General features: G+C 36.2%; 4 protein-coding genes across 8 annotated transcripts in view; 3 read left to right on the forward strand and 1 right to left on the reverse strand.

Annotated features, from left to right (window-relative positions):
- Positions 1 to 944: 944 nt before the first annotated feature.
- Positions 945 to 4655, forward strand: LOC132202794 (uncharacterized). Of its 3 annotated transcripts, XM_059629983.1 has the most exons (10): positions 945 to 963; positions 1099 to 1174; positions 1241 to 1378; positions 1470 to 1673; positions 1731 to 1913; positions 2073 to 2365; positions 2498 to 2768; positions 2821 to 2978; positions 3034 to 3162; positions 3353 to 4655. In XM_059629983.1, coding segments are annotated over exons 2-10 (1593 nt in total). In that variant the 5' UTR covers positions 945 to 963; positions 1099 to 1173; the 3' UTR covers positions 3569 to 4655. The 3 variants fall into 3 exon arrangements, 2 of the variants coding, with proteins under 2 accessions (XP_059485966.1, XP_059485965.1); XR_009442407.1 differs by lacking the exon at positions 945 to 963 and having other exon boundaries at positions 1052 to 1174; positions 3038 to 3162; positions 3353 to 3495; XM_059629982.1 differs by lacking the exon at positions 945 to 963 and having other exon boundaries at positions 1059 to 1174.
- Positions 4591 to 8570, forward strand: LOC132202793 (uncharacterized). The gene is made up of 10 exons (XM_059629981.1): positions 4591 to 4655; positions 5771 to 5842; positions 5903 to 6036; positions 6086 to 6293; positions 6353 to 6535; positions 6653 to 6945; positions 7167 to 7437; positions 7491 to 7648; positions 7708 to 7836; positions 8000 to 8570. Coding segments are annotated over exons 2-10 (1659 nt in total). The 5' UTR covers positions 4591 to 4655; positions 5771 to 5841; the 3' UTR covers positions 8282 to 8570.
- Positions 8571 to 8976: 406 nt separating this feature from the next.
- On the forward strand, positions 8977 to 12848 carry LOC132202792 (luciferin 4-monooxygenase-like). 3 transcript variants are annotated; one of them, XM_059629978.1, is made up of 10 exons: positions 8995 to 9136; positions 10169 to 10244; positions 10312 to 10449; positions 10510 to 10713; positions 10766 to 10948; positions 11161 to 11453; positions 11508 to 11778; positions 11835 to 11992; positions 12044 to 12172; positions 12414 to 12848. In XM_059629978.1, coding segments are annotated over exons 2-10 (1665 nt in total). In that variant the 5' UTR covers positions 8995 to 9136; positions 10169 to 10243; the 3' UTR covers positions 12702 to 12848. The 3 variants fall into 3 exon arrangements, with proteins under 3 accessions (XP_059485962.1, XP_059485961.1, XP_059485963.1); XM_059629980.1 differs by lacking the exon at positions 8995 to 9136 and adding an exon at positions 10033 to 10103; XM_059629979.1 differs by lacking the exon at positions 10169 to 10244 and having other exon boundaries at positions 8977 to 9136.
- Positions 12740 to 25152, reverse strand: part of LOC132202790 (E3 ubiquitin-protein ligase MIB1) — a 166689-nt gene continuing 154276 nt past the window's right edge. The window contains exons 13-20 of the mRNA XM_059629974.1: positions 15799 to 16018; positions 15606 to 15734; positions 14954 to 15162; positions 14710 to 14896; positions 14036 to 14201; positions 13923 to 13976; positions 13588 to 13766; positions 12740 to 13441 (exon numbers count right to left, since the gene is read on the reverse strand). Coding sequence (XP_059485957.1) covers positions 13301 to 13441; positions 13588 to 13766; positions 13923 to 13976; positions 14036 to 14201; positions 14710 to 14896; positions 14954 to 15162; positions 15606 to 15734; positions 15799 to 16018 — 1285 coding nt within the window. The 3' untranslated portion in view covers positions 12740 to 13300. The remainder of the gene's footprint in view (positions 13442 to 13587; positions 13767 to 13922; positions 13977 to 14035; positions 14202 to 14709; positions 14897 to 14953; positions 15163 to 15605; positions 15735 to 15798; positions 16019 to 25152) is intronic.

Consider the following 25152-nt stretch of genomic DNA (forward strand, 5'->3'; position numbering starts at 1 on the left):
GCCATATCAACGCAAATTATGCCAAGCCTTTTATCAAGCCGAGGGTCAACTTTTCGGAATACGTCATAAGACCTAAGCCAAAATAAATTTGATCGCTCTCCGACGCGCATCAAGCGTTGCGGCCACAAGGACGCGATAGTGCACTTGCTCACTTGCTATAAGTTGTTGGTTGCATCGGAATTCCCTCATTGAGATTTGTTATGTACTGTTTGTGATGTTGGAGATTAAGTTGCAATTAATATTATTTTTTCTTATCATCAAAAGATGTTGAATTTATTATTTCAATTTGGAATTCCCTTGGTATGGAGATGAAGAGATAAAATTTATATAAATAGATGGTAATTATTTAATCCTCAAATCCGTCTTTTTTAATCAAGCGCTTTTGGTGCCATTCCCAAGAAGATAGACGAGATTGAAATCATTATATTATATTTTATAATAAATATTATTTAGAAATTAAGAGATTTGATTGAAGAAATTGGTACTTGAGGTCCTTGAGGAGACGATCGTGGAAGTGAAGAAAGCAGGCAAATTATTTTTTATTCAAACAAACATACGGCTCTACAGTTTTGGTCACAGTCTGCGACCCTATTTCATGAGCAAACGCGCTACCTGCTGACGACTATTAATACAAGATTCTTGAAGAGCGGTTTCTTTAATAAAAATATATTTTTTAAACAAGGAAATCCTGTTTTCTTTACTTACATCTTAAATGAAAATAAAATATGTAATTCAAGTTTTACTATGCGGCGCGTTGACCTTTGTTCACACAATTAAAGGAATGCGACGGAGGAGCTTAAAAATGATATTGCATTAATGCAGGACGTTTAATTGAGATCTGTTGAAAATTGCTCCAGAGAGGTAATAATAAAACCTTCCCTTGGTTGGAGTGGCTCATCATATAAGATAAAAATTTGAAGCTGGATCCAGCGTCTGTTGTCAAAGGTCAAAGATAAGGGAAAAGTAATTGACAATTTTTTTTATTGTTATTCAGCTCATGTCCATTACGCCTACGTGTGATAGTGAGATCAGTGGGAATTTTGGATGACTCCCCACCACCAATACCTGATAATTAAAAAGAAAAAATTTCCATTTAAGGTCGCTCTTCTGTGGATTTTCTGTTGCCCGTGAGGACGAACAGTCGCAGTGGTCGATATTTAAGATCACAATAAAAGTACGTTGGATTTTCTTATAATTATTTTAGGCAGCAATACCAATTAAAATTATATTGAATGTGAAGTGCCATCGGAACCATGTATCTACAAATCACCCCACGACAGGGATCCAAGCCTTTTGCCAGAATTGGGCATCGTCGAATACTTGTTGAAAAAGCTAAAGGAAAACGGCCGTGCCAAAACTGACGTCGTTTGGATGGCAAGTATCAAATTTATTGTAGTTGCACTGTTTTACTTAGGATTCGCATTGGTTTCACATTTTTAATGATTATTTAAAAATATTTAAATAGGAAGATGCCTCAACTGGAGTAAAGGTTTACTTTAAGGATGTTGAGAGCAATTCTAAGCGCGTGGCCAGCGCGTTGACCCGACTTGGTTTCAAAAATAAAGACGTTCTTTATTACGCAACTTATGAAACGGCAGTCCTGTATTTAATCCATATAGGAGTCTGGAGATTGAACGGCGCTGTCCGAGGCGGATTCCAAAAAGAAGCGCCAGGTATAATGTCAAGAAATATAATTAATAATAAATTATTGTACCTTATATAACTTGCAGAAGAGTACGCTCGCCAGATGAAAGAAGCTAAGGCGCGCTTTGTGTTGGTGGACAAGGAGACGTACCCACTCTTGCAAAAGACAGTCAAAATCATGCCCTGGCCAGTGAAGATCATTTCTTTTGATGATGTTGGCAAGCCAGAAGTTGCGACTGTTAAATCACTCATCGAGGATGACGGCTTAGGTATATATAAAAAAGATTCGCTATAAACCTTTATTGAATAATAAGCAGGATATTAACTATTCAACTTAAACAAATTAAATAATATATTCAACCCATTATCAAATTAAATGCAAACAAATTAAGGAATGCATTCTAAACTGGTTATAAAAAATTATTCAGCTATGCCTGAGCGCGTTGAAATCAACCCAAAAGAAGACATAGTTTGCATCCCAAATACAAGCGCAAGTACTGGCCTTCCAAAAGGCGTTTGCCATACGCACTTTACCTTGATGGTGCAAGGATATGACCCAAAGTCAGTTGATATCTTCAAGTTTCCCCTCATGACTCCCATGAGCAATTACGCCGTGGGAAGCTTCATGGCCACTTGCAACTCACTCGCCAACGGCATGACGGTTTACCATCTTGGCAAATTTGAAAAAGAAAAGTACTTTGAACAATTGGTCAAATTCAAAGTAAGGAATCTCTCTATATAATATATTATACTGTATTCTAATCTATAAAGGAAAAATGTTTCAAATGCATCTTGGACCTCTGGCTTCAAAATTATATACGGTTTTTAATAAAAAAGAAAAATTGACTTTCAGCCTGGAAATTGTCTCATGTATCCGTTTTTGGCAAACTGGTTCATCCGGAGCGAGGAGCTTGACAAATACGACCTAAGCTTCCTACAATTGGTCACAATATCAGGCTCAGTGCTAGACCCGGCTACAGCCGAACTGATCAACGCAAAATTGCCTAATTTGCGCATTGCTATGTTCTATGGAATGTCCGAGTGCTTCATAATGACCAGCACTGAGGTTGACACAACAGAGGATACGCCGCGCAACAGGAAAAATCCAATCAAAGAAAACCAAGGTTTTAATTTAAAAATATTCAAGGTAAAATATAATTTTAAAAAACCCTAAAGGGGAGTTCTGCGTATCTTCTGGAAAACTGGCACCATATACACTGGCAAAGGTTGTTGACGTCAGCAGTGGAGAACTGTTAGGAACAAATGAGAGAGGCATTCTTTATTTCAAAACGCCCATGCTCATGAAAGGCTACCTCAGGGAAGGCCACGAAAAGGTGAGATTACAAAAAGTTACAGGGAAAATGACACTAAATTTTAACTTGTTTTAAGCCAGTTTTACCAGAGGATGTGACAGCCGACGGGTGGATCAGATCAGGAGATATTGGATTCTTTGATGAGGAATCTAACATTTACGTGCTGGAGAGAACTAGCTTCATATTTAAATACTACATGTTCTTTGTAAGTAAAAATTGATAGGTCCATTTAGCAGGTCCAAATGATTTTATGTCAAAGGACTTTAAGTTTTAACTAAATAATTTTGAGTCTATTATGCAAAGTAAATAAAAATTAACTCATTCAAATTATCGTTTTAAAGTAAAAGATTCACCATATAACATCTGAATTAAATTACTAAATTTTGCCACTCAAGGTGTCCCCTACCGAGATCGAAAACACTATCAAGCTTCACGAGGACGTTTTTGGAAGTGGGTGTTGTGGACATTCCAGACCCCAAGTGCACCAGCGTGGCGCGAGCATTTGTCCGCCGAAAAGCAAAAGCGACCTGCACCGAAGCGGAACTTGTGCAATTCGTGGCCCAACGTCTGCCAGAACACAAGCAACTGCACGGGGGTGTTCAATTTGTTGATAAATTACCCGAAAGTAAGGGAAACAAACTGGACAGGATGGCCCTCAAGAAATTAGCACTTGCTGAATATTAACTTTTTTCTTATTTAGTTTCAGTTCTTACGTCCAAAATAACTAAACTATTATGCGCTATTATGTTTAAAAAATTAAATTACGTTTAAACAATTTTAATAATAATTAAAGAGTATTTTAGTAAATAAAATCCGTAAAATCCCATGCAACACCATGTTAATTTAATTAAGATTAAGAAAAAAATTAATATTGAATTTTTTATGGTTATATTATTAATTGTAGGCAACCTGCGCTACAGCCAAGTTCCTCAGGTTGCATATTTCCCTTACAAGAGGGGCATTTATATTGCTGTTTTATTATTATTATTATTTTTTTTAAGGGTCAAGCCAAGACGGAGTCTTGTCAACCTGTGCAGAAGGAACCACGCAATTATATCTTTTATTACGAGTTTTGTTTTGTGTTAATGAACTTTTTTTATAATCAAGTATCACTTATTACAATGTTAGTTTGGCGGCCACTTGATGATGCTGAAAGATGATGAATATATTTGATTTCGTTTCCTTTTGCAAATTTTGTCAGTAGTGACAATGATAAATATTAAGTTTTAACTGACAAAAAAGCCCCTTATTAAATCAAATCATCACAATAAATAAACAAAAATACCCCAAATTGATTTAAGATTGGAGCTTCCCTTCTCTGCTGCAAGCCCAGAAAAGGACACTTGATAAGAAATATTGAGCAAAACAAGAATGTTGGTTCTTTACTTAATGTGATAAGAAGAGGTGCCATCATCGCAAATTATTCCATGCCTTTTATCTCTGTATGACTTCAAGGGTCAACTTTTTAGCAAGATTTTTTACACGGTTTTATTCGCAAAGAGCCTGAATTCTAAACTAAATAACTCTCAAGAAACATCATCAGCCAAAATTAAACTGATCGCTCTTTGACGCGCAATTTTATTTCGCGTTGCGGTCACAAGGGCACGCCCGAGTTTGACTTTCTCAATTAAGCCGTTAGTCGAGATAAGAATTCCTTCAAAGAGGATTGCTTTGCACTGTTTTAGAACTGAACATTAGGTGAGGTGTACATTGTTTTGTTTTAACGTAACAAAAGTTGTTTAATTTATTAATTCAATCTGGAATTCCCTAAAATCTGCTGTGAAGATAAAATTTACAGAAAATTATAATTAATTATTATATTCTCCAATCCATTTTTATTATTAAACTGTTTTTGCTGTGACAATTATTAATATCGTAATTTTTAGAATAATATTATTTTGCGTGCCTGTGATGTTATTTTATCCAACTCCTCCTGTATTTCCCCTCAAACCAGAGAAGGCGACACCTCGGTGCCGCACAGCCGCACAATAAATAGATAGGTGTGACTTTAGAAACCATATTATAGTGTCTGAATTCCGTTTCGTTTCGAAAATTGAATCAAGTGACTTTGATTAATTTTATCGGCCACTCCCGGCGGGCTTCGAACTGATGGAAGAGGTTTCAGGTGAGCCGAAAGCGTGTTTGATTGGGTTGGTTAGTTAAAAATGTAAAAAGTTTGAATTAATTTATATTAATTTATTTTAATCTCTGATAAGAAAAAAATAATAAGCTCTAGTCTCTTTTGCAATAAGCCAAGCTAAGAAGAATATTTCTTATTGTTAGACCCGGCATCGGTCAATTATAATCGAATATATAAATAAGCTGTGCAATTTGAAGCCACGGTCTAGATTGGTCCTATAGAGATGTTATAGTTCTTCCAGTGCAGTTCTGAAGAACGTTGAATAATTTAAAATATTTTACATAAAAAATTTTATTTACTTTTATTCCTTAGTATTATTATTAAGACATAAAAAGATATGCATGTATAACTTATACTCTTGCTGTTCTCACAATAAAACGCGCGCAACTTAAACAGAGAAGTTCAATAAAGATAATTAAGCTTTCAGCTTATTTCAAATTGAGATCCGTATACATGTCCGAGTAGATTTAAAGATAATAATAAACATTCCAGTATTCTGAGTGGCTCACATAAAAATTTGGAGATAGTTCCAGCGCCCGTTGTCAAAGATAAAGGAAAAGTAATTGATTTTTTTTTTATTAATCAGCTCTTGCCCTTTAGTACATGCGCGATAATTAGGAATTTTTACCGATTCCCCACCATGATCGATAATAAGTATATTAAAAATTTATAGTTGGAGTCTCAATTCTGTGGATTTTCTTTGGCCGGTGAAGACGAAAACAGTCTATTTCAGTAAAAAATAAAAGTATGTTGGAAATTCTTAGAATTTTTTATAGGAAAAATGAATTATGTATTGAATTTTCAGTGCCGTTGGAACCAAAAATCTACAAATCGCCACACGATAGGGATCCAAGCCTTTTGCCAGAATTGGGTATTGTGGATTACATCCTGAAAAGGCTAAAGGAAAACGGCCGAGCCAAAACTGAAGATGTTTGGATGGCAAGTATTAAAATTTACCTGAAATTTGATATTTAAAACATTTCATTAGGAGGATGCGCAGACTGGAGTCAAGGTCTATTTTAAAGACGTCGAACGCGATTCAAAACGCGTGGCCAGCGCCTTGACCCGACTTGGATTCAAAAATAAAGACGCCCTTTATTTTGTCACCTATGAATCGGCCGTCCTATATCTCATCCATATAGGAGTCTGGAGATTGAACGGCGCCGTCCGCGGCGGATTCCAAAAAGAAACGCCAGGTAAATAATAAGAATAAATAATTAATAGTTATAGAAATAAATATTGAAATAATTTGCAGAGGAGTACGCGCGACAGATGAAGGATTCGAAGGCGCGATTTGTGTTGGTGGACAAGGAGACGTACCCGCTCGTGCAGAAGTCGGTGGAAATCATGCCCTGGCCAGTGAAGATAATTTCTTTCGATGATGTTGGCAAACCAGAAGTTGCGACTGTTAAATCTCTCTTGGAGGATGACGGCTCAGGTAAAAATGTTAATCAAATTTCTAGTGCAATTTTTTAATGAAATGTTCATTCATTCAATTTTGAATCTTATTTAAGTATTAAAAAAAGGAATAAAGGATTTTTTTAAAATTGTTTAGCCATGCCTGAACATGTTGAAATCAACCCGAAAGAAGACATAGTTTGCATCCCAAACACAAGCGCCAGTACTGGTCTTGCAAAAGGCGTTTGCCACACGCACTTTAATTTGATGGCGCAAGGATATGACCCAAAGTCTGTGGACGTCTTTAAGTGTCCCCTCATGACCCCCATGAGCAATTACGCCGTGGGAAGCTACATGGTCACATGCAACTCGCTCACCAATGGCTCGACGGTTTACCACCTCGGCAAATTCGAGAAGGAAAAGTACTTTGAGCAACTGGCTAAATTTAAAGTAAGTAACAAACGTAATGATTATTGTCTCTGGAAAGTTAAAACGCATTTCTGACTTCTGTGATGTAAAATGAGAAAACCTGTGTTGGTTTTCCAGGCGCCTCTGTCCGTACTAATTTGCTTATTGATCGTCCAGACCAAAACACGCGTTGATTGTTTTTGCACCAAAATTGTGCATCTTTTTCACAAAAATTTTTATTAATAATAAATAATTCATTTCAGCCTGGAAATTGTATAATGTATCCGTTTTTGGCAAATTGGTTCGTTCGGAGCGAGGAGCTGGAAAAATACGACCTAAGCTTCCTCAAATTGATCACCATCACGGGCTCCGTGCTGGACCCAGCCACCGCCGAATTGATTAACGAAAAATTGCCGAATTTGCGCATCGCTCTGTTCTACGGAATGACGGAGTGCTTCATAATAACCAGCACTGAGGTTGACACTACAGAGGAAACGCCGCGCAACAGGAAAAATCCGGTCAAAGAAAACCAAGGTTTTAATTTAAAAATATTGAAGGTAAAATATAATTTTTTTTAAATCCTAAAGGGGAGTTCTGCGTATCTTCAGGAAAACTGGCACCATATGTACAAGCAAAGGTTGTCGATGTCAGCAGCGGAGAATTGTTAGGAGCAAACGAGAGAGGCATATTTTATTTCAAAATGCCCATGCTCATGAAAGGCTACCTCAGGGAAGGTCACGAAAAGGTGAGATTTCAAAAACAAAAAGAGAATATACATGATACATATTAAAAAATTGATTTCAGCCTGTTTTACCAGAAAATGAGATAGAAAATGGATGGATCAGATCAGGAGATATTGGGTTTTTTGATGAGGAATCTAACATTTACGTGCTGGAGAGAACTAGCTTCATATTTAAATACTACATGTTCTTCGTAAGTGAAAATTTATTTACATTATCAGTTATTAGGTGCAAATTCTTACGGCAAAGATTTTTTAAATTTAACAAATTTTTTAATGAAATTATTCAAGCTCTTAAATTAAAGTTTATTTCTTTGTAAAATATTTATTGAATTATTACGACATTTTTCTCTGAAGGTGTCCCCCACTGAGATTGAAAACACTATCAAGCTTCACGAGGACGTTTTGGAAGTGGGTGTTGTGGACATTCCAGACCCAAAGTGCACCAGCGTGGCGCGAGCGTTTGTCCGCCGAAAAGCAAACGCGACCTGCACCGAAGAGGAACTTGTGCAATTCGTGGCCCAACGTCTGCCGGAACACAAGCAACTGCACGGGGGTGTTCAATTTGTTGATAAGTTGCCTGAGAGCAAAGGCAACAAACTGGACAGGTTTGCCCTCAAGAAATTAGCACTTGAGTGATTTTTTCTAAAAAAAAGGCAGTGAATGCCAAGTTTGAGTTCTCGCGTCCTAATTATTAAACTTTAAATTAAAACTTGTAACGTTTAAGTAGTGAAAAGATCAAGCGTAGTGTTCTTTTGTTCAGTTTTTCTGTGCAGTCAGAAATATGTTTTTGAATCATTTAAGGTCTTACAAAGGATTAAAATATGTCAAAAATAGATATAGGGTTTTTTTAATTGATGGAATCTGTAAATGTTTATAAAGAATCAATAATAAAGCTATTTCCATCAAATATGTTAAATCTTAAATATCCCTGTAGTTCTTCATTAAAATTTCCTTTATATATAATGCTATAAATTTTAGAGCATTTTCATTATTGAAATTATTGTTGTTTAAAAAAATAAAAATTGATTGTTTACTGATGAAAAATGCAATATAACTGCATCACTATAATTTATAAAAGAATTTGCAGACTTTGTAGTGTTTGCTAATAACTAATAACGCTCAACGTCTGCTGGATACTTTTGCAAGCGATAAGCGGAATAATTGAATTGGTCTCTAAGAATATCAAGGACAATTACCCATCAAACTCAACACTTTATTGCTTTGTGTATTTGCGCATCGCGATAAGAGATCACCACATGTGACATCACGGGGCAAATTTTTTAGCGAGAGATTTTGAGGAACCCGAATTCTAAATTTAGAGTTGACAAACAGCATTTAAAAAACCTCTTCAGCCAAGCGGCGCAGTAGTCTGTTCGCTCTCTCGGACACGCGTTCGACCACACACGTGTGTTTACTTGCTGCTCTGGGAATTACTTCAATTCACTTCTTTACGTTTTTTGCCTTGGACCGATTGGACTTTCAACATCGACAGTTAGTATCTTGTTTATTCTGCTTATTTTTTTTATCTTATAATATTATTTTGTTCCTACCTGGGACGACCTGGGATTCCCCTGCGATAAGAGCTTAAAATCATTGATGATCAGAAGTGATGACTGGGTTTTATTTTCTTTTAATTAAAAAAATAAATTTAATTTTCAAATAATTTGTAAAATTCATCAAACCAGCTCTTTTAAAATATTAAGTCTGTTCACAAAAGACTTGGGCTCTCTACAGGATTGAAGTTTTGGTGCCTATGATTTGTCGAGTTTATATAATATTTTTTTTTTAATTTTGAAATTAAAAAAAACCACTCTTTTTTTCTTGATTTTAATTTTATTGTTTTTTTAAATTTTAAATTTTTTTCTTATCATTTTCTTGCTCATGAACATGACTGAAACTAGTATGAAGTGCCGTTGTATTATTTAAAAAAAATTGAATAAATAAAAAAAATTCTATTTCTTTTTAATCGGAATTTCGACTTGTTTTATGCTTTTTAACTTCACATATTTTGCATACATAGGGTATTGTCAATTGTCAATTGATGTAAAAATTTCAGCAATTTAAATATTTATTTTGATTTTTAGAAATTATATTCCGCTCATATATATATTGTTATTTTACTTTCATTTTAATTTTGAGTGTTGCCACTGCCAAAATATGGTCTGAAAGATAAAATCGTTTTGAACGTTGAACGTTTTTAGGACTTCAGCATTGTACCCACCTACAAAAAAGTGCGTACTTTAGTGAAGGAGGCAGGTGTGTTAAGATCTGATGATAATATCACGCCACGGAAAGGGTCTTGTGCAAAGTTGCTCTATAGATTAGAGGAGAATTTTAACAAACTGTGTGAATTGGAGCTGAATGCTGTCAAAGATACGCGAAAAGAAATATAGTCATTAATCTATCTCGGTTTCATTCTAGTTTTCAACTGACTTGAAAAATTATCTTTTTTTTATGGGTGGGAAATTTGATAGATTGTCCAAGCAGGATTCAATACCATATAAAGCAAAATTTCCACTTTAGGTTTCTGTTTGTGACTGTTCTCGGTCGGAGTGGAGAGTGGAAGTTCTTTTTATAAGTTAAAAAAGCAAAAGGAAAAGTACGCGCAACATTTAATTAATTACAATTCTCAATAATACACTTAATTATTCAATAAAAAATTTCAGTGTCATCCGAACCACGGATCTTCAAATCACCCCACGATAGAGACCCGAGCCTTTTGCCAGAAATGAGCATTGTGGATTACTTACTGAAAAGGCTGAAAGAAAATGGACTCGACAAAACCGACACAATTTGGGTGGCAAGTATTCCACAATTAAATTTAATAACAAGTATTAAAAAAAGAAAAAAATTATTCTAGGAAGATGCGTCTACGGGAGTCAACGTCTATTTCAAAGACATTGAGAAGGATTCTATAAAAGTGGCCAGCGCCTTGACCCGACTCGGTTTTAAAAATAAAGACGTTCTATATTTCGTCACCTATGAAACGGCCGTCCTATACATCATTCAATTGGGCGTTTGGAGATTGAACGGCGCCGTCCGCGGCGGATTCCAAAAAGAAACGCCAGGTAAATGATAAGAATAAATAATTATAGACATAAATATTGAAATAATTTGCAGAGGAGTACGCGCGACAGATGAAGGATTCGAAGGCGCGATATGTGTTGGTGGACAAGGAGACGTACCCGCTCGTGCAGAAGTCGGTTGAAATCATGCCCTGGCCAGTGAAGATAATTTCTTTTGATGATGTTGGCAAGCCAGAAGTTGCGACTGTTAAATCTCTCTTGGAGGATGACGGCTCAGGTAAAAATTATTTTGATCTTAATAAGTTAATTTTAAGCACAACTCATAAATATGTAATTAAAAATTGATTAGATTCATGAATAAAAAAGATAAAATATAATTATATTAATTTAGGTTAAGAAAATATTATTAGATAGATTTTAAATTAATAATAAACGACTAGATTTTAAGCTTAACAATTAAACACAATATTCTTTTGGAAAATTATTTAGCCATGCCTGAACATGTTGAAATCAACCCGAAAGAAGACATAGTTTGCATCCCAAATACAAGCGCCAGTACTGGACTTCCAAAAGGCGTTTGCCACACGCACTTCACCTTGATGATGCAGAGTTACGACCCCAAGTCAGTCGACATCTTCATGTGGCCCTTCATGACCCCCATGAGCAATTACGCCGCGGGAAGCTTCATGGCCTCCTGCAGCTCCATCACCAACGGCTCGTCGGTTTACCACCTCGGCAAATTCGAGAAGGAAACGTATTTTGAACAATTGGCCAAGTACAAAGTAAGGAAAAGACCAAACAATATCATTTGAACATATATTAATAAAATATTCCAGCCTGGAAATTGCTTGATGTATCCGTTTTTGGCAAACTGGTTCATCCGGAGTGAGGAGCTCGAAAAATACGACCTGAGCTTCCTTCACATGGTGACCATAGCGGGTTCAGTGCTCGACCCAGCCACTGCAGATCTGATTCACACCAAGTTACCAAATGTGCGCATTGCTCAGTTTTATGGAATGACCGAGTGCTTTTTAATTTCCGGCACAGAAGTGGACACAACACCTGATACGCCGCGCAACAGGAGAAATCCTACCAAAGAAAACCAAGGTTTTATAATTATTGCAACTTTGGAGGAATGAGTTTAAAAAATTAAACTTTTACAGGGGAAATAAGCGTGTCGTCTGGAAAACTGTCGCCATATGTACAAGCAAAGATTGTTGATGTCAGCAGTGGAAACCTGCTCGGGCCAAATGAGAGGGGCTTGATTTATGTCAGAGCACCGACGCTCATGAAAGGTTACCTCAGGGAAGGTCACGAAAAGGTGAGACTTCAAAGAGAAAAAGTGAAAATGATACTGAAAACTTGATTTCAGCCTGTTTTACCAGAAGACGAGGTAGAAGATGGATGGCTCAGAACTGGAGATATTGGATTCTTTGACGAACATTCCAACATTTATGTGCTGGAAAGAACAAGTTTCTTATTTAAGTACTACATGTTCTTTGTAAGTGAAAAATATGGTATAATAATTTAAATTGGGTCAATACATTCTGAAACTAATGTATATAGGTCAAATATTAATCTGGATTTTTTTTGTCTTAATGATTACAAGATTGGCTAAAAAATTTTTTAGTGATTAGATCACAATTTGTTACCATTATCAATATACTAATGATAAATATTAATTAATATAAAAAAACTTTTTAAATGAATTGTTCCATTTTCAATCAATTGTATTTCCACAGGTGTCCCCCACTGAGATCGAAAACACTGTCAAGCTTCACGAGGACGTTTTGGAAGTGGGTGTTGTGGACATTCCAGACCCAAAGTGCACCAGCGTGGCGCGAGCGTTTGTCCGCCGAAAAGCAAACGCGACCTGCACCGAAGAGGAACTTGTGCAATTCGTGGCCCAACGTCTGCCGGAGCACAAGCAACTGCACGGGGGTGTTCAATTTGTTGATAAATTGCCTGAGAGCAAAGGCAACAAACTGGACAGAATCGCCCTCAAGAAATTGGCACTTGCGAAAAAATGATTATTTCCTGTGTACGGGATAACTTTAATTTAGAACTCTTTCTTGGCAATATGTTTTTTTTTATTTAGTTTTGAAACTTTTTAGCATATTTCATAATAATCTTCATTTATAAGCAAGATTTACAAAGAAATAAATCCAACAGCGTAATATGCCTAACTCTCTCACTCTAGAAAAATAAAAGCCTAATAATTTTCCTGATGAAAAGGCTTGAAAAAATTAAAAAAATTTATTCCAGTTATTTAATGTCAAATACGAAAGTGACGTGATCATCAGTAAGAAGCTAAGAGCCTTGTTTTTTTTCTTCTAAAGAGGCACAGGTGAAGCAAATGTTTTGCAACCTGGTTGACTATAATATAAGATTAAATGGCCTTCTTAGCTGATAACAGTGGAAATAAATAGTTATTTTTTTTCACAAGGCACAGGAATGGCAATTCCTGTTTATCAATCATCAGATCAGATTAGAATAATTATCTTTTGCTCATCGTGGTTTTGCAACCAAGGCCAAAGTGCAGTTCGGAAGAGCCGACTTGAGATTAAATTGACGATAATAATATTAATATAATCAGAGGAGCTACTTATGTGATTAAATCCGGAATGGCCTAGTAGAGGAGGATGCGCTTTTCTACGGTTTTCCTACATATAGGGCACTCCCCTATTTTGTCTCCGCACATCTGACATGTTCCATGTCCACAAAGGAAGATCATGTTTTTCAGTCGATCCAGGCAGACAGGACACATGGTCTGGAATAAAAATTAAAGTTTATGAGAATCTTTACACATAAAACTCAATAAATGAATGTTTTGTGCTTATTTTACATTAGATTTCACTGCGTTTTTAAAAAATAATTATATAAAAAAATTTAACAGTACAAAAAATATATAAAAACCTGCTCTTTGATGTCTTGCAATTGCTGCTGAAGTTTTTGAATGTCGGCGGTGGATGTTGTGTCCCGTGAGCCGTTGTTCATCAGAGGAGCATTGTAATTGTTAGGATTGTTAATGTTGTTGTTGTTTTGGTTGTTGAGATTGCTGGTAGTTGTGTTGCTCGGTGCAATGTCACTTGAGGCTGAAATTCAAAATTCAAATCAGACGCTATAAGAATTTAATTATAAATCATTTGGGAAAATATTCTTGATTGATTATTTAAATTTTATCATTAAAAAAATAAAAAAAACCATAAAAAATATATTATAATATTTTATCAAAGCATTGTGGTACTTACATGTAGCATTGGAGAGCTCCTCATCAGCATCATTGCTCACATCAAATACAGAACCTGGAATTATTAAACAATTTTGAGATGATTCTATTTTTTTTTATTTTTTTTTTACTTACCAATGCCTCCGCAGCAAACTATAAATGGCACCATTTGGTCAATCTGAGCCCTGCACTGGACACATTTCTTCATTAAAGCTGCACAACTGTCGCACGCACACATGTGTCCGCATGGCCGAAACAGGACAGAAGCCTTCTTGTCTGAGCACACAACGCACTCCTCAATCTGGAATTAATGTTATTTTTAACCAAATTAAAAATAGAAAAAGGAAATGATATTAAAGTACTATTATTACTAATCATTCATACAAGCTTTAATTAATTTTACAGCATCAAAAACATTCATTACCCAAAATAGCAATTTGTGAAGTAAATTTGTTCTCTTTTTAATATAAATATAATGAGGGCGATCCAAAAGCCTAACCTGGCCCAGGTTAAGTTAACTTAGCCCCGGGCTAACTTAGCCCTCCAGCAAAATTCAATGGCGGGTTAAAGTAGCCAGGGCCAGGCTAATTTAGCCTGGGCCAAGTTAGCCTTTTGGATCGCCCTCAATATCATTTTAAATAAAGGAAAAATTATAAAATCAATTTCAATTGCTCCAGTTGTGTCCTTTTTCCTCTAAAATCAAAATGGGCACTTACAAATTCCTCCCTTGATATATTTTAAGTTTAAAAATATTTCCACAAGAAAAAAATGTGTTCTTTATTTCATTTTTTCTAAGTTATATTCCTAACCTTGACTCTTGAGAGGACCTGCTCTCTGCACACCAGGCACTTCTTCACCCTAGGAGAGCAGGCGGTGCAACAGGCCACGTGGCCGCAAGGCTTGAACAGAGCGTCCCTCTTCATGTCCGAGCACACCAGGCACTCGTCCAGCTGCTCCCCAGCGGTCGACGACTCCATTCCGCCCTCGCTCGAGTCCCTGAACATAAAAATTTCATAAAACTGGGATATTCGGCAAATTAATTAATTCGAGTACCAAAGCTCATCTCCGACTGAAGACTGCACCGTCCGTTCGCGGTGGCACCTGGCCAGAGCCCTGCAAAGGTTCGGGTCAGGACAAAGGTCAAGAGGAGTCTGGTTCTTCTTGTTCTTGATGGTCAGGTCAGCTCCGTTGGCGGCCAAAAAGCAGGCGATCGAAGCAGACGATTTCTTGTCTGCGCCTTGACTTCCAAGGCCCATGAGCAGCTGCAAATTTTCAAAATTGTTATTAATTTGTGCAAAAGTGGGAGTATTATATTTTTTTCATTTTAATAATTTTATTACAGAAAACAAAAAAGACATTCAAGTTAAATCTATCAAAAATGTGAGCATAAAATTATAAAAATTGTAGGGTGTTGATTTTTGATAAAATAAACAAATACTTTTTGACTTTAATTTTTTGTGAGGCTTTTTCGTGCAAAGATTTTCTTAATTTTAAACTTATTATTTACAATTTTGCGTAAATCAATGTAAATAATATTATTTTGACAAAAAAAAAAGTAAAATATATCATATTTCAATTATTTTATTTTTTATTTTTATTAAAAATACAAATTTCATTAGAAATTGTTCAAATTTCCTATAAAAACTAAATAAAACTAGACTAAACTAAAATATTCAAATAATGATCGATGAAAATAAAACTTCACCTTTCCAACATCCTGAACATCTTGGAGCTGCCTGAGTTGGGACAGAGTGTGGTGGCGCAAGGCTTCATGCAGTGGAGTGTCGCCATCCTTGTCTGGTATGTTCAAATTTGCATTTTCTCTCACCAGAAGCTACAATTTTTTTCCAATTAAAATTATTATCTTATTTTAAATTAGAAAATTTTCAGCACGTTACCCTGACGATTTGGGTGTGTTGGCGCTCGACGGCGAGGTGCAGCGCCGTTTGCAGATTGACGTTTTGCAGGTCGGGGTCTGCTTTGCCCACGTGCACAAGCAGCTCGGCCACCTCGACGTGGTTGTTCAAGGCGGCCAGATGCAGCGCAGTGTAGCCGTCGTCCTTCTTCTCGTCCACAATCCACGGTCGCGGCAACTTCATCAGCAGAATTTTCATTGCACTGAAATCAAATTTAACCAAACAATTAATAAATTTTTTCACTTAACTTTCTTTTTTATAAAAATTATGTTTTTTACATTTCACGAGGTGTTTCCTTTTTTAATAATATATAATATTTTTAGTCTCTTTGTTTGTTTTGCGATTGAAGCATTTTTTTTAATTATTTAAATTTTTATTCATATTTAACACAGTTCATTTTTTTTTAATTTGAATTGCTATTTTTTTTTAATTCTCAAATTTTTACACCTTTATTAATTTTTTTTATAAGCAGCAAAGTTTCCCTTAATTATAACTAATTTAAAATTAAATTCTTGTTCTACTATATTAAAAAAGTGAAGCTCTGTGCTTTAAGTGAATGCTTATTTTAAGGAGCACGAAGACACATAGCCGCGTTCTAAGTGACACTGTCGCACTTGGCAGCCACCGCGGCCAATGTTTTGAACAGTTTCGCCTTTATATTCTCTTAGGCCAGACTTTTACTTGTTTTCATTTTGCTCAAAAATTATAGCAATAATTAAAGTCCAAACCAAAAATAAATTTAAACCAATTAAGTAACGCCCGCGTTAATGGAATGTCATCGAGCGTGTGGACAAATTGCAAGAGCAGGCCGGCCACTGACTGAGGGGCCAATTCATGACCGTGGATGGGGGTCAGGGGCGACGATAAGGTGACGTCATCGCGGGCAGCTCCTGCCAGAGCTCCCAAGAAACAAACGAATGCATTCAGTCTGTTGGTGAAGTTTGGAGCCGCAGCCACTTGCCAATTAATTTCACTAAAATATATCAAGGAATTGCAATTTTTTTAGGGTAAAAATGATTTTTTTTCTCTCCTGAGACAAGTGCACCAAGTGTAGAAGGGACCTTTTCTTTAAACCAGGTAAAAAAATCCACTTTCGATTTCTTTTATGGGGATGAAGTGAGTAGGAAAGAAAGAAAACGCTTCCGGGTGTGCATGGGACTTTGTAGAGGAACAAGAGCTACATTTTCTTGCTCCTGGCGCTCGCCGGCCGATCGAACAAGAGCGACTGACAATTTATAAATAAATACATTCCAAGAAGGGCGTTGGTTTTTCAAAGCCGGTAAATTTAGACCCGTGACTATATAAGGCGCTCCGAGATCACTTCTTAGGCGAGAAAGAAACTTAAGAGGGATGCCAATGGGCTGACTTGACTTAAGGCTGGGTGCTGAAAGAGGATTTGACTTGAAAATCTATCTAAATTATCATTTTAATTCTTTACACTCTCTGCTTTATGGTTGAAAACAAAGAGATTAAAAAAATTTGAATTTTTCGGTGAAACATAAAATTTAATTCCTGGATCTGTCCATCGTAGATAAAGTGAAAATATTTACATCAACTTATAGCATTGATAAATTTAGATTCAGAAACCAAAATATAATGGTTTTTTGTGAAATATTTTAAAATCAATTGCAAAAGTGGGTAAAAGGAGCCAATTTTTTTCACAGAATGCCTCGTGACCAAGGAAATAGCAAATTCAGGGACATTAGAAACCGGTAACTTGATGGAGAGCATTCGTTGGTAGCAAATTTTTTGAAAAGGAGAATTAAAAATTTTACGGACGGTGCTAAGCGGAAAAATATAATGGAAAATTAAAAAAAAGTATAACACTGTTGATTGACTTTGCAATGTAGTTGCTAAAAGAATTTCTGCAATTCCCATGTTTATTTTTTCCAACTCCTCCTTTTCGTTAATGATACAAGAAATCCTAGAATTTCGGCAAGTTGACCTTTTTTTATTTCATTCATTTTGAACGAGTTTATTTTATTTATACGAAATAACTGTCAATTTACTCTTTAGATTCGTGATTACAAACGTTTTTTTTTCATCTTATTCCATCGAAATGGCGTAATTATATTTTATTCAAGCGAAAGCTACACTTGAACGGCCGAGTCCACTTATTCATTTCTCTCTGCTTTTTGTGCTTTGAATTCGTTAAAAGCACCTCTTCATTTGCTCTCAACCAGAATTGACGAGCAAAAAAGTAGCTGCGGAGCAAAAACCGCCAACAAACAAACCCCCTCGGAGGTATGAAAAATAAAACACATTTTTCGCCGTTTGCTGTGCTAATTAATTTGATAGCAGAGTGGGAGGGATATAAGACGGAAATAATTCGCTCGTTTTTTGCATCATCGGCGCGCGGGAGGAGACGCATGCAGCTGCGTGCTCGACCCGCGGGGCCGCGGATAGAAACACACACATGTGCCGCATCCGAGCCGACACATGCTAGAGCTGCCACCACTAGCGTTGTTGTTCCTTCCTGCGGCTGCATTTTCTTCTTTTTAAAACGGGAACTTCCTCCACCCGCGAGCCCTAAATCACACAGTCACGCGAGTGCCTTTCTTTTTTTTTTTAGACAAAACCAGTGCTTCCTTCCTTTCTTCCCTCCAAACGTGACTGACACGAGTGCACTTGTGTCAAAAGCTATTTACTTTTTCCCTGCGGATTAGAACAATTTTCAATTTTTGGATGAATTACAGTTATTAATTTTTAAATTTTACATTGATTAACGCAAAATAGGGTGAATCATTAATTTTTTTGGGTAATTCTTGAATTTTTATTAATTGAAAAAAAAAATTGAGAGCTCTAATTTTATAGTCCACGTATTAGCTTTTAACATTAATTAATTTATAAAAAAGCGGTTTTTTAGATGCTATAAATTATTATTTTATAAATTTAGTGTCCATTGATTTAAACTGATTTATACTTCAGTTCTTTAAAATAAATTTTAAACTCAAACTATTTCTTTTGTGTGCTTCTTTCAATATTAGCAATTTTCCTTTTTTTGCCTAACAATAAGTTAATTTTAATAAATTGAAAATTTAATTTAATTTTAATGAAACAAAAAATTTAAAGTGAGATTTTTACATAAATTATTTTGAAGTCCATAGAAAGGTAAAAAGAAAATACATATATGTAAATTATTATTCTATATTGATTAAAATTTCAAATTGAATAAAATAAATTTGAAGAATTTATAAAAATCAAATTTTTTTTCATCTGTTTTTTAATATTGTACTGTTTATTATTTTATTAGTATTTGTCCCTTGGATTTATCTCTGGAGAGCTAAGTTTATTAACATTTAATTTGAAGCTATTAAAAGCATTATGCAAATGAAATTCCAGCATTCCATTTCAAATTGCATATCATAATAAGATTAAAACCCTCTTTTAAGCATAATTTTAAGCAGCCAAGCGGAAGAGCATAAAATATTATCGCTGCAGCACAAATTTCCATCTTTATTGAGCCCCTCGGTAATTTCGATTTGGCAACTAATTGCAAAGTAATCCACGGGCGCGGCGTTGGTGTGTTTGCGTTGGCAAGGGGCTTTTTCAAGTTCTGATCGCCATTAGGGCGAATTCCTGCCATCAAGCGTAGGCGATCGTGAATGGAGCTATCTTGAGCGCAAGTGACGCGAGAGAAGTTCGGTAGGGATGGTGCGGCGGCGGCGGCGGGCAATTCACATTAATGCCCAGGATTAATTCAATTTGCGCCCGAAAAAGGGTTGTTAACCTACGATTGGCTGCGCAATGAAAAGCCACCGCCAAAATTGCAGACTCGGTTCTTCCGCTAAGTGCACGGCAACGAGAGAGAGGCTCTATCCTGAAGAGCGCGCGGTGCCAAAAGTTGCCGAGTCGTTGAGCCTAACGAGAGATTCAACAAAATAGCATTTCAATCTGGCACTCAAACTGATTATATCGGCCCTTTGAAAGCTCCAAGTTAATTAATTATTACGATTGTTACACTATTTTAAATATTAAACAATTATTTAACGTAAAACTTGATATTTAAAAATCATGCTAAAAATGAGTTAAATTTGGTTTTTCTTTAGATTCCATTAAACTCAAATTCAACATGCTCTTAATAAAAAAATTAATAAATGACATAATTTAACAAGAATTAATTTGGGATTTAATCCATCAGTTCTTTAGTGGAACCAAATCACAGTTTTATTTAAATAAAATAAAATATTAATTATTTAAATGTTTCGGGTTAAAAGAGTAGAGTTTTTATTACCAAGTAAAAAAGTGATCAATTTAAAAATTTAATTTAATTAAAAGACAGAAATATTTTAATGTGAATGAAAAGGGAAATTTTTTGTATACAAATTATAAAAAGTTAAACTTTAATTTAAAACTTTTTAAATCAAATTAATTAATACAAATTCGTTATTGTTTTGCAAATAATTTTAATAATTTAGAACTTTGGAACTTTGAAACCTGGCAAAGAATGAAATTCGAGACCATTTAAAAAAAGAGCAGTACTAAAAATATCGTTTGTCGCGCGGACAGGGGAGAAAGCAAAAGACTGATTATTTTTGAGCGATTGGTCTGCAGCAGGGAGCAGCGCACAATAGAGTGCATCTCTTGAAAAGCACAATGAGATTGAATGAAACCGCTCGGCATCTTATCGCTTAAGGAATTATTACATCCTCCAGCAGCAGCGGGCGAGGGGCCCATTTCGTTTCATTTGCATGGAGCGACGGCTGGCTTGGCAGCGATTGCTACCTACGTGGACACTTCTTCTTCGGCAGAGCTGTTGCTGCTGCCGGTCTAAATTTACCCCTGCATCTGACTCGCGACTAAAATTAACTCGGACCAGGGGCTGCTAACTTACACTACAGCTGCCTTAGAGAGAGAGAAACTGTTCTGTGGCTTTTTCTCGCTCCGAATAATCACGTTGGTCTCTCCGCGATGGATGAAAATGACAGCGGCTTTTTGCCCTCCATTCGAGCGGTCGACGCCGCCGCATATATTAATAAATCCAAGTAGGTGGCAATTTTGCTTCTGCACGAGACAGCTAAATTAATCGTCCCGGAAAATTATTTGCGGCTGCCTTTGCGGTGAGAATTTTCTTTCAATTTCGCTTTCGGCTCGGAACGCGGTTCTTTTTGGTCCGGCTTATTCACTCACGCCGACGTATTAATGAAATGTTTGGACGATAACATCATAGAGAGAAAAACTTGGCAACCGTGCGCGAGATGTGCTCCATATGAGGATCTGTAAGAGGCTCCAGGCGTTCCGACAGGCCTCTGGCGCGACTCCCACGTGGATTTGGCCTGTCCGCACCTTTGCACCGGACAGGATGCGAATTCGGGAATTATTATGAATCGCCAGAATCAGGCAACGGATGTTCGCTCCAAAAAATATTACCTAAAATATGTCACATAATATTGGTTTGTTATTTGTAATGCAATTGAAGCGAAAATTTCTTAAACCCGCACAAATATCAATATAATGTGTCGAGGAAAAGAAAAAGAAAATTTTTATAATTTACATCCAACACATGATTGATTTACAAAATTAGATATATAAAAATTGAATCACAATTAAGTTTGGAATTTCGTTAGTGATAAAAATTATAAACAATAAAAAAAGAAGTATTTAATAAATGACAAGAAAATAGAAGAGTAAAGAAGAAAAAAAACTGAATTTTAATTGGAAAAAATAGGCGATTTTTATAAACAAACTAAGTTGATTTTGCAGTTTAAATAGCTGATGAAATAATTTTCGTCTATGGACTTGATGTGTATTTCAATTTATTGAATGGAAAAAAAATGCTTGACGAAAAAAGACAAATGGTTTTGAACAATTTTTTACATAAAAATTAAGTGTTTTAAGCAATTTGGGATATATTTTTTTATTCTATACACTTTAAACAACACGTGAATTTTGCTATTAAAAATAATTGATAAAAATTGAGATTACAAAAACTGATGAATTTAGGAGAGAATAGGTTATTATTTACTCTAATGTAATAATAGTTGAAAAATATGTCACATTGGTGATTCTAAAACGTCAATTTTTACTTAATAATAATATTTTATAATTGAAAGTATATTTCACTTAATTTTATAGAAATTAAAGCATTAATCACCGATTTTTGCGATATTATCTAGATCTACTAAATGAATTTAATCCTCTTTAGTTTTCTTATTTTACTGTATTAAATTAAAATATCAATTAAAAAATCTAACCAATGCCATTATTCGTGGAGTTAGAGCGTTTTGCGTAATTTCGTTTTTTTTTTTTTAAAATAGCTGATGCAATTTAAAAATGTCTCTCTCGTAAACAAATTACACTTGGGTTGGCTTTTATTTTTACATGACCCCCGGCGAGATTTGAATGGATGGATGCGGCGCGGGTGTGCATCTGTGTGTACATATAATTAGCGGCGGTAATGACCTCCCGTCTGCGAATGCAACGGTGGCTCGCGCGCGCGCCTCCGCCGCCGCCGACAGATAAATGCACATTTGTATTATTAACGCGCGGCGTCAAAGTATTTTGTGCCTGTAATTAGGATTAAGGGCTGCTGCACAGGCGGATTATTATCGCGCTTCCATTACCCGAATGTGTCACGCCAATTGCAGCCGGGATTTGATTTCTCGTCGCAGATTTAAAGTTGGAAAGCGCATTGCGGCGCCGGATGATGAAACGAAACTAATGGTGTGTGCTGAGCGAATCGCAGCTCGATTTTGCACGAGCACTATATTATGCAGAGGGATTAGAGAATTCATCTATTTCATCTCAATATCAGATTCGAAAAGTGTCACTTACATGGTGAAATATACGACTGAACTTAATAACAAAATCAACCATTTTTTTTTTAGAAATTTAAAGATAAAACGGTTATTTATTGCTTAAAATTCGTCTGAAGTATTTCATGTTTAAATTTTTAAACCCTTTATGTAATAATGAACAAATTTAAAACATTATGAAGTTGGCTAAGAAACTCAGACTCTAAAAAGATGGAAAAGAGGGAAGCACTATTAAAAAATAGAATAGTTGAATTTCTTAATTTCGTTTGAAACTTTTTAAGTTATTCCAAAAAATTGAGTTATACAAGTTTTAGGTCAAGCTTTATTTAAAAAAATAGAGTTACAGTAAAAATTATATTTATATTAATTAAAAAAAAATTAATCGTTAAATAAGATGCACCAGTTGAGAAGAGTGTGAGTTACTATGAAAAAATTAAGGACTTGGTGAATCTATTGTTGTTAATATGATTATTATTAATTATTCTTCTCAGTCAATACAAAAATTTAGTTCATGATCATAAGCCAGAAGTATTTAAAACTCACCGATTCAATTTTGGTCTGTTAGATTTGATTAAAGAGGTTTCTATATCTATTTAAAACAACTTAAGAGAATAATGTGGAATTCTGATTCTTTCATCTATTCTTTAAGCTGATTTTAAATAAAAGCAATTTTTAAAATTTTTATTATTTATTCAATAAAATTATATTATTTTATTTTACTAATTTAAATGAAGATTGAAAAGTATCAGTAGTCGATGCTGTGCCCCTGAAGAGGTAGGCAATACGTTAGTCACCTGTGCTCACCGCGCTGCCCACCTTTGAAAGCGCTTTTCCCTCTCTTTATCTTTCAACTATGTAAATCTCACCGCAATCGAGGACCTTAATCTTGCATTTTCACCACTTTTAAAATTTTGAGCATAATTATTGATTAGGTTGATGTAGAAAAATTGGAAAATATTCACTAATTTTGCAGTATGTTTTATCAAGTGATATTATTTATACCTTTTTTTCTTCTTTTTTTTTTAATAAAAATGCAATTGTAATTTGATACCTTTGAAAGATAAATCGATATGATTTCCTCTACTCAAGTTTTTGAAAAAATTAAAAAAAAGTAATCATGGAAGGAGAAAGTTGGCCACTTTGAAACTTTCGCTCTCGTCACCAAGCCAGTTGGCGTGTGATCGGATAGGAAGAGTCGGAAGAGCGGCGCGGCCGAGTGAATGAGCGCGCGAGCCTTTTCGTTCGCTTCCGTTTGGCGAAACCGAGTCAGGGGGCGCAAAGTGCGAAGCAAAAGTACCAAGAAGTCTGCCCTCGGTCTAGACACAAAGTTCGGGCAAATAAATAAGGGCCCCGGTTTTCGAATTGCGGCGGCCCAGTGGGGGCTTCGGAGGAACTCGAGAGCTGCGGAGAGTATTTCGGGCTATGACAAATTTGGCCAGAGCTGGCGCAAGCACGATTTTTAAGCCAATGAGCGTCACGCGGTCTAAGTTTGGACTCATTCCTCGGCGTGTGATCATTTTTAGAACGCGCACAAGTGGAGGGATGATCGGCGGCGGCGGCGGCGGCAGGCGGGCGGCTGTGCCGGGAGGAGCGGCGATTTTTTACTCGGTGCATCTAGTTTGAGTTTTCACGTGCAGGCAGCAAGGCAAGAAGCACACATGCAACCCAACTCTTCCGAGGAGCAGGGAGGGGGATTTATTTTTTAAGGGTGGAAGGAAGGCGTTTGCCGCTCCTCCGACTCGCGGGCCGACCGGCCGGCTCTCTTCCTCGGTCGCCATAGTCCTCTCAAGACCATCGACGACGGTCGCATGCAGATTGTTGTGGTTCCCAGTGCATTTCGGCGGATTGCAAGCAGCGAGTGTCCCGACCGGCCAAGAAAGAAGATGCCTACTTTGTACACCGTACTTATTTACTTCCCATACTGCATTTGACGCTATGGAATGTAAAGAAGTATGGAGCACTCTGAGGCCAGTCAACCGATTTCCAGTTATTTTCGGTTTTTATGCGAATGGGACTCGTAAGCTTTTGAAAAATTGTGTCTGATTCGGTGGTGCGCGAAAATGGCATAAATTGTTAAACGCTTTGTGGCAGTCGATTTGTATAACTCTTGAAATCAAGCGTGCCATTTTATTTGCGCGATCATGTAAGTGTGAAATACTGGCAAGGCTAATTTTTGATCGTGTGTGTTTGCACAAGCGCCATTTTAATGTGTAATAATCGGATCTCGTGCAGTGCGCTCGGATAAAACTGTTGTTTGGGGAGGGACAGAGCAATAATGGCCCAATATCACACAAACATTTGTTTGGCAACTGTGTAACATCAAATATAAAAAGCGCACATGTGCGTCTGCCGCCTCCGAAAAGGGCAGACAGACGGCTTTGCCGTCATCCGTGTGTGTGAGTGAGTGTGCCTGGCTGGATCCAGCAGATACAACAGCCGCATTTTTGTCTCTCTCACTCGCATTTAACTCGCGGTGTATGTACTTTGCGTTTCCGGCCACGATTTCATGTGTGTCTGTCGCCATGTGAAATTATTTTCAAAGGCCATTTTGTCCAAATGTGCTCTTTGTTCTTTTAAAAAC

Source organism: Neocloeon triangulifer, unplaced genomic scaffold, assembly GCF_031216515.1.
Source record: "Neocloeon triangulifer isolate White Clay Creek 2 clone unplaced genomic scaffold, ASM3121651v1 ptg000015l, whole genome shotgun sequence".
In the NCBI taxonomy this organism is placed as follows: domain Eukaryota; kingdom Metazoa; phylum Arthropoda; class Insecta; order Ephemeroptera; family Baetidae; genus Neocloeon; species Neocloeon triangulifer.

What these genes read in the sequence shown, in the direction of transcription:
- LOC132202794 (XM_059629983.1), top strand. An exon ending in CATCGAGGATGACGGCTTAG is followed by an intron (nt 1,914 to 2,072) that starts GTATATATAAAA and finishes AAAATTATTCAG; the next exon opens with CTATGCCTGAGCGCGTTGAA. An exon ending in TCAGGGAAGGCCACGAAAAG is followed by an intron (nt 2,979 to 3,033) that starts GTGAGATTACAA and finishes ACTTGTTTTAAG; the next exon opens with CCAGTTTTACCAGAGGATGT.
- LOC132202793 (XM_059629981.1), top strand. An exon ending in AAACTGAAGATGTTTGGATG is followed by an intron (nt 6,037 to 6,085) that starts GCAAGTATTAAA and finishes ACATTTCATTAG; the next exon opens with GAGGATGCGCAGACTGGAGT. An exon ending in TCCGGTCAAAGAAAACCAAG is followed by an intron (nt 7,438 to 7,490) that starts GTTTTAATTTAA and finishes TAAATCCTAAAG; the next exon opens with GGGAGTTCTGCGTATCTTCA.
- LOC132202792 (XM_059629979.1), top strand. An exon ending in ATTCCAAAAAGAAACGCCAG is followed by an intron (nt 10,714 to 10,765) that starts GTAAATGATAAG and finishes AATAATTTGCAG; the next exon opens with AGGAGTACGCGCGACAGATG. An exon ending in TCCTACCAAAGAAAACCAAG is followed by an intron (nt 11,779 to 11,834) that starts GTTTTATAATTA and finishes AAACTTTTACAG; the next exon opens with GGGAAATAAGCGTGTCGTCT.